This window comes from Pristiophorus japonicus, chromosome 6 (assembly GCF_044704955.1).
Source record: "Pristiophorus japonicus isolate sPriJap1 chromosome 6, sPriJap1.hap1, whole genome shotgun sequence".
Lineage (NCBI taxonomy): Eukaryota > Metazoa > Chordata > Chondrichthyes > Pristiophoridae > Pristiophorus > Pristiophorus japonicus.
This window is the reverse complement of record NC_091982.1, coordinates 9,995,143-10,014,240: the sequence shown is the minus strand read 5'-3', so window position 1 is coordinate 10,014,240 and position 19,098 is coordinate 9,995,143. Positions and strand designations below refer to the sequence as shown.

At 43.9% G+C, this 19,098-nt stretch overlaps 1 protein-coding gene across 8 annotated transcripts in view; it reads right to left on the bottom strand.

The window, feature by feature from the left end:
- Window positions 1–19,098, bottom strand: part of tex11 (testis expressed 11) — a 454,209-nt gene that overhangs the window by 116,959 nt on the left and 318,152 nt on the right. For 7 of the 8 annotated variants that reach the window (XM_070882608.1, XM_070882603.1, XM_070882610.1 and 4 more), the window contains one exon: window positions 8,218–8,385. In XM_070882608.1, coding sequence (XP_070738709.1) covers window positions 8,218–8,385 — 168 coding nt within the window. The remainder of the gene's footprint in view (window positions 1–8,217; window positions 8,386–19,098) is intronic. The other variant, XM_070882605.1, reaches the window with a different exon arrangement.

Here is a 19,098-nt window from a genome sequence, read left to right as displayed (position 1 = left end):
CATGTTTCACAAGCTATGAATTCCAAGAGTTTATGTCGGGCAGTGGCATCAACCACGTCAGGACTGCGCCGTTCAAGTCGGCCTCCAATGGCCTGGCGGTACGTGTGGTCCAAATCATTAAGCAAGGTATGGCCAGGATTCAAGGACCCTCTCTACAATGCTGCCTGTCGCGCCTCCTGCTGGCCTATAGATCCCGACTGCACTCGCTCACGGGGGTCCCGCCCGCAGAACTACTAATGAAACGGACACTCAAAACTCGGTTGTCCCTCATTCACCCAGTCCTGACCAACATAATGGAGGGCAAGCGCAAGTCACAAAACGAGTACCATGACCATAATTCGAGAGGGAGATGTATAGAAATAAATGTATTCTTCCTCAATCATGCCATGGGGCCCAAATGGCTTGAGGGCACTGTAATTGACAAAGAGGGGAATAGCGTTATCGTGGTAAAACTCAACAATGGTCAGATATGCCATAAGCATCAAGTCAAAAAAAAGGTTCAGCACTGACACGGAGGAACCTGAAGAAGACCATGAGATGGATTTCACAACACCGCCAGTGAACGAGCAACAAGAGCAATCAGAAGAATGCACAGCCCCTGCGGTCAGCCCGGACAGGCCGGAATCACCACAGGTGACAGACACTCACGTCAGTGTCCAACAACTGCGGCGCTGCACAAGGGAGCGTAGACCACCTGAAAGACTAAACCTATGATCCCAATAAGACTTTGGGGGGGAAGGTGATGTCATGTATGTAACCACAATGTAACACCACTGTATTACTGTATACACTCAACCTTGATGCACATCTTTACCACAAGGGGTGAACTTCTGGGAGACACTCCTTACCTGATCTCACAGGTATAAAAAGGGAGGTTCCACACAGGGTCACTGTGTTTGGAGTCCTGTAAATAAAGAGAGCAGGTCACACTGTGACCTTGTCCCCAGAATGTGCCTCATGTGGTTTCATGCTGTAGAGTAAGGACTTTACACCTTTACTCTCGAAAAACTGGGATACAAGTAGGTTATGGTCAGTTTCCAATTCGAATTTTAGCCCTATCAGGTATTGATGCATTTTCTTTACTCCATAGACATATGCTAACGCTTCTTTTTCAATCATGCTGTAGGCTCTCTCGGCCTTAGACAGACTGCTGGATGCATAAGCAACCGGTTGCAGTTTACCGAAATCATTAGCTTGTTGCAATACACATCCGACGTCATATGACAATGCATCACATGCTAGTACCAAACGCTTACATGGATCACACAACACAAGCAATTTGTTTGAGCATAACAATTTTCTCGCTTTTACGAAGACATTTTCTTGGCTTTTGCCCCAAACCCATTCACCCCCTTTTCGTAGTAAGACATGTAGTGGTTCTAGCAGGGTGCTGGGACCCAGTAAGAAGTTACCAAAGTCGTTCAAGAGTCCCAGAAACGTCACGTTCTGTGGCCTCGGTGCGTTCTCGATTGCCTCCATCTTCACGTTAGTGAGCCTGATGCCGTCCGCCACAATCTTCCTTCTCAGGAACTCCACTTCAGGCACGAGGAAAACGCACTTTACAGAGCGTTTCAACCTGAGCCCCACGCGGTTGAGTCGACTAAGAACCTCCTCCAGGTTCTGCAGGTGCTCGACTGTGTTCCAACCTGTGACCAAGATGTCCTCCTGGAAGACCACGGTGTGCAGGTCCGACTTCAGTAACCTTTCCATGTTTCTCTGGAATATCGCTGCCGCTGATCGGATTCCAAATGGGCATCTGTTATAAACAAAAAGATCTTTGTGCGTGTTGATGCAGGTGAGAGCCTTTGATGATTCCTCCAGTTCCTGCGTCATGTAGGCTGAAGTCAGATCCAGCTTCGTGAATGTCATTCCTCCCGCCAGCATTGCAAAGAGGTCGTCAGCTTTTGGTAGTGGGTATTGGTCCTGCAGGGAGAAACGATTGATAGTTACTTTGTATGGTGAAATGATGCCCTCTCGTTGCAGCCGGTCTAGCTCGATCTCTACCCTTTCTCTCATCATGTACGGTACTGCTCTCGCCTTGTGAAGGATGGGTCGCGCGCCCGGAATTAGGTGGATCTGCACTTTTGCTTCTTGGAATTTCCCGATGCTTTGTTCGAACAGTGAAGGAAATTTGTTTAAGACCTGGGCACACGAAGTGTCGTCAGCAGGCAATAGCGCTCGGATGTCGTCCCAATTCCAGCGTATCTTTCCCAGCCAGCTCCTGCTGAGCAACGTGGGACCATCGCCCGGTACCACCCAGAGTGGTAGCTTGTGCACCGCTCCATCTTAGGAGACCTTTACAGTAGCACTGTCGATTACAGAAATCAGTTCTTTAGTGTAAGTTCTTAGTCTCATGTGAACTGGAGTTAAGACTGGCCTTGAGGCCTTGTTGCATCACAACCTTTCGAAAGTCTTTTTGCCCATGATGGACTGGCTCGTACCCGTGTCCAGCTCCATTGACATTGGGAGTCCATTTAGTTCAACATTCAGCATTATCGGGCGACAATTCGTGGTGAATGTATACACCCCATGTACCTCTGCCTCCTCTATCTGAGGCTCTGGTTCGTAGTGATCCTCCGTGGATCTGTCCTCCTCTGCAACATGGTGGTTTGCAGGTTTAACAGGCTTAGCAGCTTGCCTGCACACTCGTTGGAGGTGTCCCATTGTTCCACAGCCCTTGCAAATGTATCCTTTGAATCGGCATGAATGGAAACGATGATCACCCCGCAGTGCCAACAAGGTGTTAATGGCCTTGCATTCATCACCCTTGATGGTGGACTCTTCGAGACATCTGCGGACGTGTAGCTGCAGGCATGTGTGACCTGCCCTGCATGTTACTATTCGAAAATAACATCACTTTCTTCACAGTACTTGTAGCAGCACTTGTGTGCTGAGAGATTTGCTTAGTGCAACAAGACCTGGGTGTCATGGTACATCAGTCATTGAAGGTTGGCATGCAGGTACAGCAGGCGGTTAAGAAAGCAAATGGCATGTTGGCCTTCATTGCGAGGGGATTTGAGTACAGGGGCAGGGAGGTGTTGCTACAGTTGTGCAGGGCCTTGGTGAGGCCACACCTGGAGTATTGTGTACAGTTTTGGTCTCCTAACTTGAGGAAGGACATTCTTGCTATTGAGGGAGTGCAGCGAAGGTTCACCAGACTGATTCCCGGGATGGCGGGACTGACCTATCAAGAAAGAGTGGATCAACTGGGCTTGTATTCACCGGAGTTCAGAAGAATGAGAGGGGATCTCATAGAAACGTTTAAAGTTCTGACGGGTTTAGACAGGTTAGATGCAGGAAGAATGTTCCCAATGTTGGGGAAGTCCAGAACCAGGGGTCACAGTCTAAGGATAAGGGGTAAGCCATTTAGGACCGAGATGAGGAGAAACTTCTTCACCCAGAGAGTGGTGAACTTGTGGAATTCTCTACCACAGAAAGTTGTTAAGGCCAATTCACTAAATATATTCAAAAAGGAGTTAGATGAAGTCCTTACTACTAGGGGGATCAAAGGGTATGGCGAGAAAGCAGGAATGGGGTACTGAAGTTGCATGTTCAGCCATGAACTCATTGAATGGCGGTGCAGGCTAGAAGGGCTGAATGGCCTACTCCTGCACCTATTTTCTATGTTTCTATATTGTCACTGGTGGCAATGAACGCCTGGACTATCGCTATGGCCTTACTCAAGGTTGGGTCTCTACAGTCAAAAGCTTGAGAAGTATGGTTTCGTGGCCAAAGCCAAGTACGAAAAAGTCTCCGAGCATGTGCTCCAAAAGTCCTTCACATTCGCAATGTCCTGCAAGGCGTCTCAGCTTGGCAACATAACTCATCACTTCCTGGCCTTCAGACCTTTTGTAGGTGTAGAACTTTCCTTCGGATTCAAATGTTCTCGGACCAGTGTGCACAAATCGTCATACGATTTCTCCGTGGGTTTCGCTGAAGTGAGCAGATTCTTCATGAGGCCATATGTTGGTGCCCCACAGACGGTGAGGAGGATCGCTCTACGTTTGGCAGTGCTCTCTTCCCATCTAGCTCATTGGCCACGAAGTATTGGTCGAGTCGCTCCACAAAAGTTTCCCAATCATCTCCCTCCGAAAATTTCTCCAGGATGCCCACTGTTCTCTGCATCTTTGGGTTCGCTATCTCATCTCGTTGCCAGTTGTAGTGTATGGAGAAAGAGTCAGACTGAACACTGAGCGCAAAGTAAAATGTGACTGTAGTCTTTTATGGCAGGTCTCCAGAGTGCCTCTCCAACCTGTGAAGCCTTCTTATGGGATCCCTTGGGACTCCGGGGAATGAGCCCTCTGGTGGCTATCCAGAGTAAATACAAGTTCACATATATAACAGTAACATATCAAGATAGTTTAGTGGGAACCAAGTTGGAAGGTTGTGCTACCCTTCAGGGAGTAACAATTTACCTTCATAAAATGATTTCTGACCCAATTGCGGCTTGTGGATTTAACGTATCAAAGAACGGGATAAACTGTACTATGGAGGCCATTGGAGCAGTTTAACACCAAACCGGGCTGCTTATGTTGTCAAAGGAGAGTGTGTAACCACTCACCAGAAAATTTTTGAGTACGCAGAACAGATTTGTGAGATCCCCAGCCCAGTGTTCTGTTTCACCCAGGAGGTAGCGGTGAGGATTGACCATGAAGAACTGATCAATATACACAGGCGCGAGTCCACTTCAATCCAAATGTCCGAAGGCATCAAGAAGGAATTACATCAACAAACTTGAGTACAAAGTGCCCCCACTAACGGAACACATGGTGGAGCTACGAAAAAAGATCACCGAATCCCAGAAGATGTACTACACACTTCAGCAACAGATCAAGGACATTAAAAAGGAAATAGAGGAAATTAAGGTCACCACTTGGTGGGATGACATGGGACTGGGGACTGACATTCAGATCCATCCATGGATCTGCATAATATTGCATGTGTTAGTGGTGATTCAACTGTCGATTAGTGTATATCTCCTTCATGACATCTGTGGACGGGCCCGGCGAAGGAAAGCCAAAAGGTTGGCTAAAGCAATAACCCGAATAAGGGAAGAAGGGGAAAGCACACCTCTCAAACCAGGTCCCTATCAAAGTATTTAGAGCAATCCAAGACGAGTGGGGCATTAGGCAGCTAGAGCTAGTGAATACATAGTGGTAATTTAAACCCAGGCATAGCCAGGTCATTAGGACACTGGTGACGCCGTAAGAGGTTCAATATTCGGGATGCGACACCTGTGGCTGTCCAGAGGATCCCTGGATATGAAGCCATAGATAGAACATCCGGGTATGGCCATTGGGCAGGAAAAGTATTCCCGACCAGGGCCAACAGGAGGGATTGATGTTGGAAACATGGGGTTAATGGGAATTTTGTTTTAAAATAGTGTAGCTATGTTACAAGGCATGACAGAAAGCTTTGTCAAAGCAGACTGAAGCATAGTGTCAGCAGTTAATAAGTAACAGTTGGTATAAAGATGTTTCATGATACCTTGTTACAGAGACAATGGGTAAAGATGAAACTTTGTTAGAGGCAATGGGCAAACATAAGACAGTTGAGATAACAGAATACCCCGACTGAGAGCTTACGTAATTAACAATTGACAGTTGCTCGGTTGTTGATCACGTAAGCTCTTAGCTTGTCAACTGTCGAGTTTCGCTTCTGCTTGATTATGTATAAATACACTGCCACAACTACTGTAAAGTTGAGAGACTTTGGGACTTGACTTTGGGATACCGAATTCTCTCCCCTGCATGCTTGTATTAAAGAATTCTCGTATCGTGGACTATAAGTGACTTCGAGTGGTGTTTTTCCCACAACAGTTGGCATACATACAAATGTGTTTTTGAAGAAAACTTTTGAGTAGGATTGCATTTTGCAATACCAATGTATAGTACTGATAATATACAATATTAACAGTGTTGCTACCATTTGAAGGAGTAAAACCAGAAAAAAAGCAAAAAGGCTCACTTATATTGAAAAGTTAGGACACAAAAACATTTTAGATGGGCCACTAAGTTTGACAGTAGGTAACTGACTTGTTTTCATCCTTGACTTGCACACACTTTTATATTTCTAATTATCCATACAGGTACTTTAAAAACACACTCATTTTGATCACAAGGTTTAAAGTGTTTTTATTTTGATTAAAATGTGCTGACGGCTTGCCAAAAGAATATTCGATTGTGAGAAGCTCTAGAATTGAAATATCTCCTGTGAAATTACTTTTGAAGCCATAATCCCTGTTAATGAAGATTTTTATAATTGCTATCAATGTTGGCATTGACTAATTACACTTATCAATCTTTCAGCCCTGATCGTACTATTTTCTGGAGCTGGGATCAGCTGGCTGAACTCATCCCATAATTGATTCTGAGTCACCTCTTCTGTATATACTCAATGTTTCAGCATGTGTACAGAAGAGGTGACTCACAATGTATTATGAGATTATTTAAAATTAGAGGATTAGAAACTGTCCATTCGTGTGAAAAGTGGATGACTGGTAACTATGCTGATATAAAAAATATTCTTCAGTTACTAGTGCATCATTTAATGGTTGTCATTATTTCACATACATCTACAATAACTTGCATTTATATAGCAGCTTTAATGTAGCAAAACATTCCAAAGTACTTGACAAAAAGGGGGAAGGGAGGAATGCACATGCAACAAAAGTAGAATAGTTAGGGGAAGTGATCAAAGCTAAACAGGTAGGGTTTGAGGAACCCTTCAACAATGGGGAGAGAACTGGGGGTGTGTAATTTTAATTTTCCTTGCCATTGACTTGAATGGGTAGTTGGGACAAGGCCATGGCGGGATGTGTAAATGAGGATGAAGACTGTTATGGGATTCGGTACCCGAGTAATTATGGTTCTGGACCAGCAGCCCTGAAGTTGAGAGTTCAAATCCTATCATGGGAAATTGGAAAAGTGAAGGTAATCTGCTAATTTGATAAAACGATCATTGATGTTGCCTAATCAGTTTAAAAACCCAACTACAGGCAACTCTCGATTATCCGGGGCTCTCGGGGATCGAATTATTCCGGGTAAACGATTTTGCCGCTACGGCGAGTGCACGTACTTGCCAAGAATGCTTGGGTCCCAAATTTATACAGTACTTTGATGCTTTTCTGCTTCTGTGCACTCCAGGATGGGATTGTCCACTTATTCATTTTAATATAAAGTGAAGAGACCCATGTTATACCTTGTCTACTTTTTCTTAAAATGACCAGTCTAAAGGCTTCAGCCGCTGGAGGTCGAATGAGACTCGGCTTTACTTACCCCCGAGGTGGCACACTCAGTGATACTCCAGACTGCACAATAGCACATTCACCAAGATCAGAAAACGGAAAGACGGCATGGAAGGGAGGAAGAGTTGGATAAATCTTTTGCCCCTCTGAACTTGCTTCCAGCGTGATGATCGGGACAGTGCCCTAAAAGAGCGGGGTTGGGAGCAATGCCTTCGATCTGATAACGTGAGGATGGGTCGCAGTATGAAAGGACAGACTATCCAGGTCAGAGTTAATTTGATTGCTCTACAAGGATTCCTTTAAGGTCGAGACAGCATTAATCTTTATTATAAAATAAAGCCCTTCCTCTGTGTGTAGTGATAATGCTGTGTGTCAGCGCAGGACTGTTTTTGGGGTGGGTTTAATGGTCATGTGCAGCTCTTCACGGGACAGAATCACAGTTTTTAAAAGTGCCGTTGCAGCGGGTTCTCCGTTAGATCCATGTATGGATAATCGAGAGTTGCCTGTAGTTCATTAATATTAATCAGGGAACGGATTTGTCACCCCTACCAGGTCTGGCATATTTGTGACTACAGTCCCACCCTATGTGGCTGACTCTTAATGCCCTCAAGGAAACTAGGAATGGGTAATAAATACTGTCTTGCTAGTGATTACTGACGACCATGCCTTGAGTCCGCTGCACCCCATGCTCTGGAACTCCCTTCCTAAACTCCTCCACCTCTCCACATCCCTGTCCTCCATTAAGAGCCTCTTTAAAACTTAGCCCTTTGACCAAACTGCTAATATCTCCTTCTTTAGCTTGGCATCTATTTTTTTGATTACAGCTGTGAAGTACCTTGGAATGTTTTTCTACATTAAAGGTGTTATATAAATACAAATTTGGGTTGTTATGTATCAAGGCTAATGACTAAAGAAAGGGTTTTATAAGTTGTTCTGTAAGTGAGTGATTCTTACAGTGAGGCTGCTCTTACCTGACTTTCATAGCTGGCCCGAAGAGATCCCAGATGTTTGAGAAAGCGCATTCCAAGCCCACACCACCGTTCTGCCTCAGAGTATTTCCCCAAACTGTATAAAGAAGCCCCGGTGTTCCACGCTCGAGTCATCAGCCACAGGATCTCCACCTCTGGGTATTCCTCCTGCTACACACAGAAAACAGATAGCCTAAGACATACTAGGGCTGAATTTGCTCACCTAGCCCTCCTTGCCCTCATCCCTTAAAGTGCAAGCTGGGCAAGAATGCATCCTAAATACACTCTTCCTGAACAGATCCATACATGCCCATATTTCCACCTTCAGGTCATTTAAATATTGTGGGCTAGTCATGCCTTGAGTCTACAACTTGCGATTGACCCATTCGGGGGAAGTAATGTGAGGACTACTACAGGCCTTCTAGATATGCAGAAGTTTAAAGGTACAGTGTTGTTTTGGGAGGTTTGGCAACCAGCCTGTTGTTGGATGTTTAGCTACATCTCCTGAAAATCTGAAAGCTGCATCAGTCACATTGTTCCTTTGGAAGTTGTGAGAGTTTGAAGACTCAAGGCCCCCTGCATTGACAAGGATAGCACAAAAAATCGTGCTCAAAATGCTTTTTCTCTGCCATAGCCACATGGTGTGCAGGACAGTAGGACGAAGAATATGCCAGATGGTGGTAGTGTACTATACAGAGGACCTGGCTGTAGTGCAGCAAAAAAATTTAAGAACTTCACCAGAAGTGCCAAGGTGGGCGCTCAAAGTTAGATACTATAGCATATAGTCCTGGCATCATCCGTTCCTTCTTACCCATGCATTCCTTCACATAGAATTATAGAAAATTACGACACAGAAGAAGGCCTTTTGGCCCAGCTTGTCTGTGCCGGTCACAAAAGAGCCCAGCCTAATCCCACCTTCCAGCACTAGGTCCGTAGCCCTGTACGTTACAGCTCTTTAAGTGCACATTCAAGTAGCTTTTAAATGTGATAAGGGTTTCTGCCTCTTACCACCCTCTCAGGCAGTGAGTTCCAGACCCTCACCACCCACTGGGTGAAGAAATGTTTCCTCATTTCCCCTCTAATCCTTCTACCAACTACTTTAATTCTATGACCCCTGATTATTGATCCCTCTGCTAAGGGAAATAGGTCCTTCTTATCCACTCTATCTAGGCCCCTCATAGTTTTATATACCTCAATTAAATCTCTCTTCAGCCTCCTCTGTTCCAAGGAAAACAACCCCAGCCTATCCAATCTTTCCTCATAGCTAAAGTTTTCCAGTCCTGGCAACACCCTCGTAAACCTCCTCTGCACTTTCTCTAGTGTGATCACATCCTTCCTGTAATGTGGTGACTAGAACTGCACGCAGTACTCAAGCTGTGGCCTAACTAATGTTGTATACAGTTCTAGCATAACTTCCTTGCTCTTGTATTCTGTGCCTTGGCTAATAAAGGAAAGCAATCCACATGCCTTTTTAACTACCTTATTGACCTGTCCTCCTTCCTTTAAGGGTCTGTGGACATATACTCCAAGGTCCCTCTGTTCCTCCATACCTCTCAGTATCCTCTCATTTTTTGTGTATTTCCTTGCCTTGTTGCTCCTCCCAAAATGCATTACCTCACACTTTTCCGGATTGAATTCCATTTGCCACTTTTCTGCCCAATTGACCAGTTCATTGATATCTTCCTGCAATCTGGAGCTTTCTTCCTCACTGTCAACCACACGGCCTATTTTTGTATCATCTGCAAATTTCTTTATCATGCCCCCTACATTTAAGTCTAAATCATTAATATATACTACAAAAAATAAGGGACAGAGTACTGAGCCTTGTGGAACCCCACTGGAAACAGCCTTCCAGTCACAAAACCTCCCCATAACTATTACCCTTTGCTTCCTGCTACTAAGCCAATTGTGGATCCAATTTGCCACTTTTCCTTGGTTCCCATGGGCTTTTACTTTTTTGATCAGCCTATCATGTGGGGCCTTGTCAAAAGCCTTGCTAAAATCCATGTAAATTACATCAAACGCACTGCCCTCATCGACCCTCCTTGTTAGCTCCTCAAAGAACTCAATCAAGTTAGTCAGACATGACCTTCCCTTAACAAATCCATGCTGACTGGCCTTGATTAATCTGTGTCTTTCTAAATGAAGGTTTATACTGCCCCTCAGAATTGATTCTAGTAATTTGCCCACCACTGAGGTTAAACTAACTGGCATGTAATTGCTCGGTTTATCTCTTCCTCCCTTTTTAAACAATGATACAACGTTAGTAGTTCTCCAATCCTGACACAACTCCTATAGCCAAGGAGGATTGAAATATGATGGTCAGAGCCTCCGCAATTTCCTCCCTTGCTTCCTTTAGTAGCCTCATAGCCTATATTTCATCCGGTCCTGGCGATTTATCTACTTTCAAGGATGCTAAACCACTTAAAACTTCCTCTCTTACTATGTTTATCCTGTCCAATATTTCACAATCTTCCTCCTGAACTTCAACATCGGCATTGTCCCCCTCTTTTGGGAAGACAGCTGCAAAGTATTCATTTAGTCCTCTGCCTCCGCACATAGATTACCATTTTGGTCCTTAATAGGCTCTACTCTTTTCTTCATTATCCTCTTGCTCTTTATGTAATTGTAAAACATCTTTGTGTTTTCTTTGATTTTACTTGCCAGTATTTTTTCATGCCCCCTTTTTGCTTTCGAAATGTCCTTCTTAATTTCACCCCTGCACTTCCTATACTCTTCCAGGCTTTCTGCAGTATTGAACTGATATAGGCTTCCCTTTTTTGCCTTATCTTACCCTGTATGCACCTTATCATCCAGGGGGCTCTACATTTAGCAGTTCTACTCTTTTTCTTTCCACTTTCGCATGGGTTCCCACCACAATATACTGTGCACTTTCACCACCTCCTCCTTCATTGCAAAATGTCTCGGGCAACCTGCAGCCAGCTCCTTCCATGATCAGAACATTCTATCTTCACAAACCCTACAGAATGTAATTTCACAGATGGAGCTAGGCCGATTCCATGCAAGCAGTATTAGATAATCAATATATGCTTTGCTTTTTCGAGAAGGCAGTGCAGAACAGGAGGTAGATATCCACAACTGATTAGGAGACAACAACATTGTGTAACCTGATCCCACTTGAGGGGTAGATCCTGCAAATTAAGAGCCAGGAGTTGGAGGAAGAGATAGTGAAGCAAGATGCAAGGCCCCAGCTAGCTGCCTAAATAGTAAATATGGCTGTTCTGCTGGGCATCCTTCATATCTACAGGTTTTGAAGGAGAATCAGAGGAGATATTGAAATTGACCCTTGTTTATACTGTCGGCAATCAATAAGTATCTGTTCTTATGATGTTACCATTTATACCACGAAGAATGACCTATTTAGATATATCCCAAGATAGGTTGTGGTAGAAGTGTGCCTTCTGTCCAAACCAGGAAACCAACTTCCAGGACAGGGTCAAGGTAATGGCTTCCTTTCTTTTTTTTCACTATAGGGTCATTCCAAGCAACAGCAAGAAATATGCGTCAAATCTCCAAACCTGCAATTCATAGGTGCATCATGCAGATTACAGATGCCTTGTTTGCTCAAGCAAGAGACTTCATTAATTTCCCAATGGAAAACAGCCAGCAGTTCAAATAAGTCCTGCACTTTTAATGCCTGGCTAGGCTCCCTAAAGTGCAAGGTATTATCGATGGCATTCATCTGGCCATATAAGGACCTAACACTAATGCTGTCCACTTTATGGATAGAAAGGGTATCCACACATCGATACGCAAATGGTTTCTGACCACAGCTCATGAGGCAGGTATCTCTCAATTCATTTATTTTGTGGTGTCACCATTATTGGAAGGGCCAGGAATATCTGATGCATGGCTGCGGGGGGACCATTGTTACCACTGTCATTCTGGCTAATGATACTTTGAAAAATATATGCACAGCACCTGATACAATGAAAGATACAAAGTGCACACAGCCACCTGAGTCTTGGTGAAGCATAACATCAGATGCTCAAGCAAAGGTTCCAATGTACTGACAGATCTGAGAGAGTCCACTAATATGGTCCAGGCAAAGACTTGAAGATTAGTGTGCTGTACAACTTCACTCTGCAAAGGGACATTACCACGGAGCAGGTTGAAGAGGGGATCAAATTGAAGAGGAGAAACACACTGTCCATGGTAGTATGCATCCCAGTCAGAGGGTTATGCAGCACTGCAGTCGCAGGTAATGGATTCCTCCATAGAACATAAGAAATAGGAGCAGTAGACGACCATACAGCCCATCGTTCTTGCTCCGCCATTCAATAAGATCATGGCTGAACTTGTATCTCAACTCCACTTTCTCGCCCTATCCCCATATCCCTTGATTCCCTTAATGCCCCAAAATCTATTGATCTCAGTCTTGAATATACTCATCGACTGAGCATCTACAGCCCTCTGGTGTAGAGAATTACAAAAATTCTCAACTCTCTGAGTAAAGAAATTTTTCCTTATCTCAGTCCTAAATGCGCGACCACTAATCCTGAGACTATGGTCCCTAGTTCCAGACTCCCAAGCCAGGGGAAACCGCCTCTCAGCATCTACCCAGACAAGTCCTCTAAGAATTTTATACATTTCAATGAGATCACCTCTCATTCATCTAAACTCCAGAGAATATAGGCCCATTCTCCTCAATATTCATAGGACAGCCCTCTCATCCCAAGAATCAATCTAGTGAATGTTCATTGCACCCCCTCCAAGGCAAGTATATCCATCCTTAGGTAAGGAGACCAAAACTTACACACCACTCCAGGTGTAGTCTCACCAAAGCCCTATATAATTTCCTCAATACTTCCTTACTCTTATACTCCAAACTCCTTGCAATAAAGGTTAACGTATTATTTGCCTTCCTAACTGCTAGCTGTACCTGCATGTTAACTTTCTGTGATTCGTGTACAAGGACCCTTAAATCCCTCTGCAACATTTACTAGTCTCACACCTTTTAAAAAATATTGTTTTCCTATTATTTTTACCAAAGTGAGAAACCTCATATTTCCCAACGTTAACCTCCGTCTGCCACCTTCTTGCCTACTCACTTAACCGATGTATATCCCTTTGCAGCATCTTGCATCCACCTCACAGCTTACTTTCCCACCTAGCTTTGTATTGTCAGCAAACTTGGGATATATTACATTCAGCTCCCTCATCTGAGCTAATGATTGCAAATAACTGAGGCCCAAGCACTGATCCTTGAAGAAATTAAACTAGTTAAACCCTGCCACCGTAAAAATGACCCATTTATTCCTACTCTGTTTCTGTCCGTTAACCAATCCTCAATCCATACTACTATATTACCTCCAACCCCATGAGCCCTAACCTTATGCAACAACCTCTTGTGTGGCCCCTTATGGAATGCCTCCTGAAAATCCAAATATACTACATCCACTGGTTCCCCCTCATCTACCCTGCTAGTTACACCCTCAAAAAACTCTAATAGATTTGTCAAACACAATTACCCTTTCATAAAACTGTGTTGACTCTGCATAATCATATTGTGATTTTCCAAGTGCCCTGATACAACATCCTTAATAATAGAATCTAGCATTTCCCCTACTGCTGGTGTCAATACTGATGACATAGTTCCCCATTTTCTCTCCCCCTCCTTTCTTGAACAGTGAGGTTACATTTGCTACCTTCCAATCCACAGTGACCGTTCTAGAATCTAGGGAAATCTGGAAGATCAAAACCAATACATCCACTATGTCTGCAACCACCTATTTTAAAACCCTAATCTCTTCCTTTTTACAAACTTGTAAAAGCTCTTACAATCTGTTTTAGTATTTCTTACCAGCTTACTCTCATATTCTATTTTCTCCCCCTATCAATTTTTTGGTCATCCTTTGCTGATTTTTGAAACCTTCCCAATCCTTAGGCTTACTACTCTTTTGACAACATTGTACACCTCTACTCTTAATCTAATACCATCCATAACTTTTCTAGTTAGCCAAGGTTACACCACTTTTCCAGTGGAGTTTTTATTCCTCAGGGGAATGTATGTTCAATGAGAATTATGAACTATTTATTTAAATATTTGCCATTATCTACCAGCGTATCTTTTAATCTAATTTCCCAATCTACCTCAGTCAACTTGCCACTTATATCTCCAAAATTGGCTTCGTTTGAATTTAAGAACCTAGCTTCAGACTTAAACACATCACTCTCAAACTTAATATGAAATTCTACCATATTATAGAAACATAGAAATTTACAGCACAGAAGGAGGCCATTTCGGCCCATCGTGTCCGCATCGGCCCCTCGGTCACCAGCCCTGTAGATTATATATAAACCTATGAACAATGAACAACGGCGGAAAGGTAAAGAGCACCCAGCCCAACCAGTCCGCCCCACACAAATGCGACACTCCTTACACTGAAACATTTTACACTCCACCCCAACCAGAGCCATGTGATCTCCTGGGAGAGGCAAAAACCAGATAAAAACCCAGGCCAATTGGTGGGAAAAAAATCTGGGAAAATTCCTCTCCGACGCATCCAGGCGATCGAAACTAGTCCAGGACATCACCCTGGCCATATTCAATGCCCTGCAGTACTTACCATCGTATCTGCACCAGCGAACAAGAGGTTATCCAGTCTAATCTCAATTACCAGCTCTAGGTCCATAACCCTGCAGGTTATGGCACATCAAGTGTCCATCCAAGCTCCTTCAAAATGTGGTGAGGGTTTCTGCATCCACCACTCTTCCAGGCAGTGAGTTCCAGACCCCCACAACCTTCTGTGTGAAGAAGCCCCCCCCTCAAATCCCCTCTGAACCTTCCACCATCTTAAAATTATGTCCCCTTGTAATTGATCCCTCTGCCAATGGAAATAGGCCCTTGCTATCCACTATATCTAGGCCCTTCAATATTTTGTACAGCTCAATGAGATCTCCTCTCAACGTCCTCTAATCCAATGAGAACAAACCCAGCCTATCCAATCTGTCCTCATAGCTAAGATTTTCCATTCGAGGCAGCATCCTAGTAAATCTCCTCTGCACCCTCTCTAGTGCAATCATGTCCTTCCTATAATTCGGCGACCAGAACTGCATGCAGTACTCCAGCTGTGGCCTAACCAGAGTATTATACAATTAAGCATAATCTCACTGCTCTTGTATGCTATGCCTCGGCCAATAAAGGCAAGCATTCCATATGTCTTCATAACCACCTTATCCACCTGGCCTGCTACTTTCAGGGATCTGTGGACACCTTTTGTTCATCTACATATTAATTGGCCAACCGCTTAATGTGTATACCCTTTCCTTATTAGCCCTCCCAAAGTGCATTACCTTGCACTTCTCTGAATTAAATTCCATTTGCCACTGCTCTGTCCACCTGACCAGTCGATTGATATCCTCCTGCAGCCCATGACTTTCCTCTTCATTATCAACCATACAGCCAATTTTAGTGTCATCTGCAAACTTCTTAATCATACTCCCTATGTTCAAATCTAAATCATTAATACATACCACAAAAAGCAAGGAACCCAGTACTGAGCCCTGCAGAACCTCACTGGAAACATCCTTCCAGTCACAAAAACATCCATCAACCATTACACTTTGCTTCCTACCTCTAAGCCAATTTTGGATCCAACTAGCCACTTTGCCCTGGATCCCATGGGCTTTAACCTTCGTGACCAGTTTACCATGTGGGACCTTATCAAAAGCTTTGCTAAAGTTCATACACACTACATCGTATGCACTACCCTCATTGACCCTCTTGGTTACCTCCTCAAAAAATTCAATCAGGTTAGTTAAACACAATCTTCCCTTAGCAAGTCCGTGCTGACTGTACTTAATTAATCCTTGCCTTTCCAAATGTAGATTTATCCTGTCTTTCAGGATTTTTTCCAATAATTTTCCCACCACTGAGATTAGGCTGACAGGCCTGTAATTACTCGGCCTATACCTTTCTCCCTTCTTAAACAAGGGTACCACATTACCAGTCCTCCAGCACCATACCCAAATCCAAAGAGGACTGGAAAATGATGGTCAAGGTCTCTGCTATTTCCTCTTTTTCTTCGCTCAACAGCCTGGGATGCACTTCAACTGGGCCTGGGGATTTATCTACTTTCAAAGCTGCTAAACCCCTCAATACCTTTTCTCTCACTATGTTTATTTCATCCAGAATTTCACACTCCTCTTTGATAGCAGTATCTGCATTGCTCCTTTCCTTTGTGAAAACAGACGCAAAGTATTCATTAAGAACCATACCAACATCTTCCGCCTCCACACAAAGATTATCCTCAGGGTCACTAATAGGCCCTACCTTTTCCTTAGTTACCCTCTTGCTCTTAATATATTTATAGAACATCTTTGGGTTTTTCTTAATTGTACTAGTCAAGAAATTTTCATGCTCTCTCTTAGCATTCCTGATATGCTTTTTAATTTTACCTCTTAACTTTCTATATTCCTCCAAAGCTTTACTAGTATTTAGCCGTTGGTACATGACATAAGCTTCCCTTTTTTTCTTTACCCTCCCCTGTAAGTCCCTCGACCTGCAGAGGGCTCTAGAATTGTTATTCCCACCCTTTTTCTTTAAGGGCACGTGTTTGGCCTGAGCCTTCCTGATCTCCTCCTTGAAGGCCTCCCACTGTTCCAACACTGATTTACCCACAAGTAGCTGTTTCCAGTCCACTGTGGCCAAATCACTCTTCAACTTAGCAAAGTTAGCTTTTCCCCAATTTTGGACTTTCATTCCAGGCCTATCCTTGTCCTTAACTTGAATCTGACTGAATTCAGTGGCACCCAAGTGCTCTCCCACTAATACCCCTTCAACCTGCCCAGCTTCATTCCCCGGAACTAGATCCAGAACCATCCCCTCTCGTGTTGGGCTTGTTACATACTGACTAAAAATGTTCTCTTGAATGCATTTTAAGAATTCCGCACCCTCTATACCTTTCACACTATATTTGTCACAATCAATAGTTTAAATCCCTTACTATTACTACCCTGTGGTTTTTGAACTTCACAGCAATTTGCCTACATATTTGCTCCTCTATCTCCCTCCCACTATTTGGGGGTCTATCATGGGCAGGCCCTTGAAATTGAGGAAGACTTCCACTCCAAAAATGAGTTCTTAGGGGACTGAACAGTCCAATACGGGAACCAGTCTCTGTCACAGGTGGGACAGACAGTCGTTGAAGGAAAGGGTGATTGGGACTGGTTTGCCACACGTTCGTTTTTCTGCCTGCGCTTGGTTTCTGCATGCTCTCGGCGATGAGACTCGAGGTGCTCAGCGCCCTCCGGATGCACTTCCTCCATCTACGGCAGTCTTTGGCCAGGGACTCCCAGGTGTCAGTGGGGTTGTTGCACTTTATCAAGGGGGCTTTGAAGGTGTCCTTGAAACGTTTCCTCTGCCCACATTGGGCCCGCCTGCCATGTAGGAGTTCAGAGTAGAGCGCTTGCTTTGGGAGTCTTGTATCGGGCATGTAAACAATGTGGCCCGCCCAGCAGAGCTGGTCGAGTGTGGTCAGTGCCCCGATGCTGGGGATGTTGGCCTTGTCAAGGACGCTAACGTTGGTGCGTCTATCTTCCCAGGGGATTTGCAGCCTCTTGTGGAGACATCGTTGGTGGTATTTCTCCAGTGATTTGTGGTGTCTGCTGTATATGGTCCACGTCTCTGAGCTATACAGGAGGGCGGGTATCACTACAGCCGTGTAGACCATGAGCTTGGTGGCAGATTTGCGGTCCTGATCTTGGAACACTCTTTTCTACACGCCCAGCAGTGTGATCGCCCCTTTTTTATTTTTCAATTCGATCCATATGGCCTCATTTGATGATCCTTTGAACATATCATCCCTCCTCACTGCTGTAAGTTTATTTAATCAATACCGCGACCCCCCGCCCACCACCCTTTTTACCCCCCTCTCTGTCTTGTCTAAAAATCCCGTAACCAGGAATACTGATCTGCCAAACCTGCCCCTCTTTCAGCCATGTCTCTGTAATGGCTATAATTTCATACTCCCAAGAATCTACCTGTGCTCTTAGCTCATCTGCCTTATTTGTTATACTCCTTGTTTTAAATCACTCTCCCCCAGAGGATCCTTTACTATAAGATTACTAATTAACCCTGTCGCATTACACAATACTAGATCTAAAATAGCCTGTTCCCTAGTTGGTTCCTCAATATATTATTCTAGAAAACTTTCTTTAATGCATTCCATGAACTAAGATTAAAGTCCCCCAGGATTATTGCATTACCTTTGTTACATGCTCCTCTAATATATTTTACTCTGTCCAACACCATGATTACTGTTAGATGGCCTACAAACTACACCCACCAGTGTTTTCTGTCCATTGTTATTTCTCAGTTTGACCCATATTGATTCTACATCCTTATTCTCCAGGCGAAAATCCTTTCTCCCTACTGCCTTTATCTCATCCTTTATTATCAGGGCCACCCCACCCCCTTTTCCATTTTGCCTATCTTTTCTAAAAGTCACGTACCCTGGAATATTTAGTTCCCAACCTTGGTTACCCTGCAATCACATCTCAGTAATGGCTACTAGATCAAACACATTTATCTCTATTTGTTCAATTACTTCATCTATCTTTTTACTAATGCTTTGTGCATTCAGATATAGCGCCTTTATTTTTAACTTTTTATTATTTTCCCCCGATGTGGCCTTAGTCATTAATGTCCTATTACTATTATTAAACTATCTGTCCCTTCCTGACACAATCTGTTTGATTTTACCCAAATTGCTACTCTGCTCTATAGCTGTGCCTTTTCTCTTCAGACTTATAAATTTACCCATGCCTGAACCCTCCCTCCTGCTTATTAGTTTATAAAGCCCTATTTACCACCCAAGTTGTTCGACTCACCAGGACATTGGGCCCAGTCCAGTTTAATTG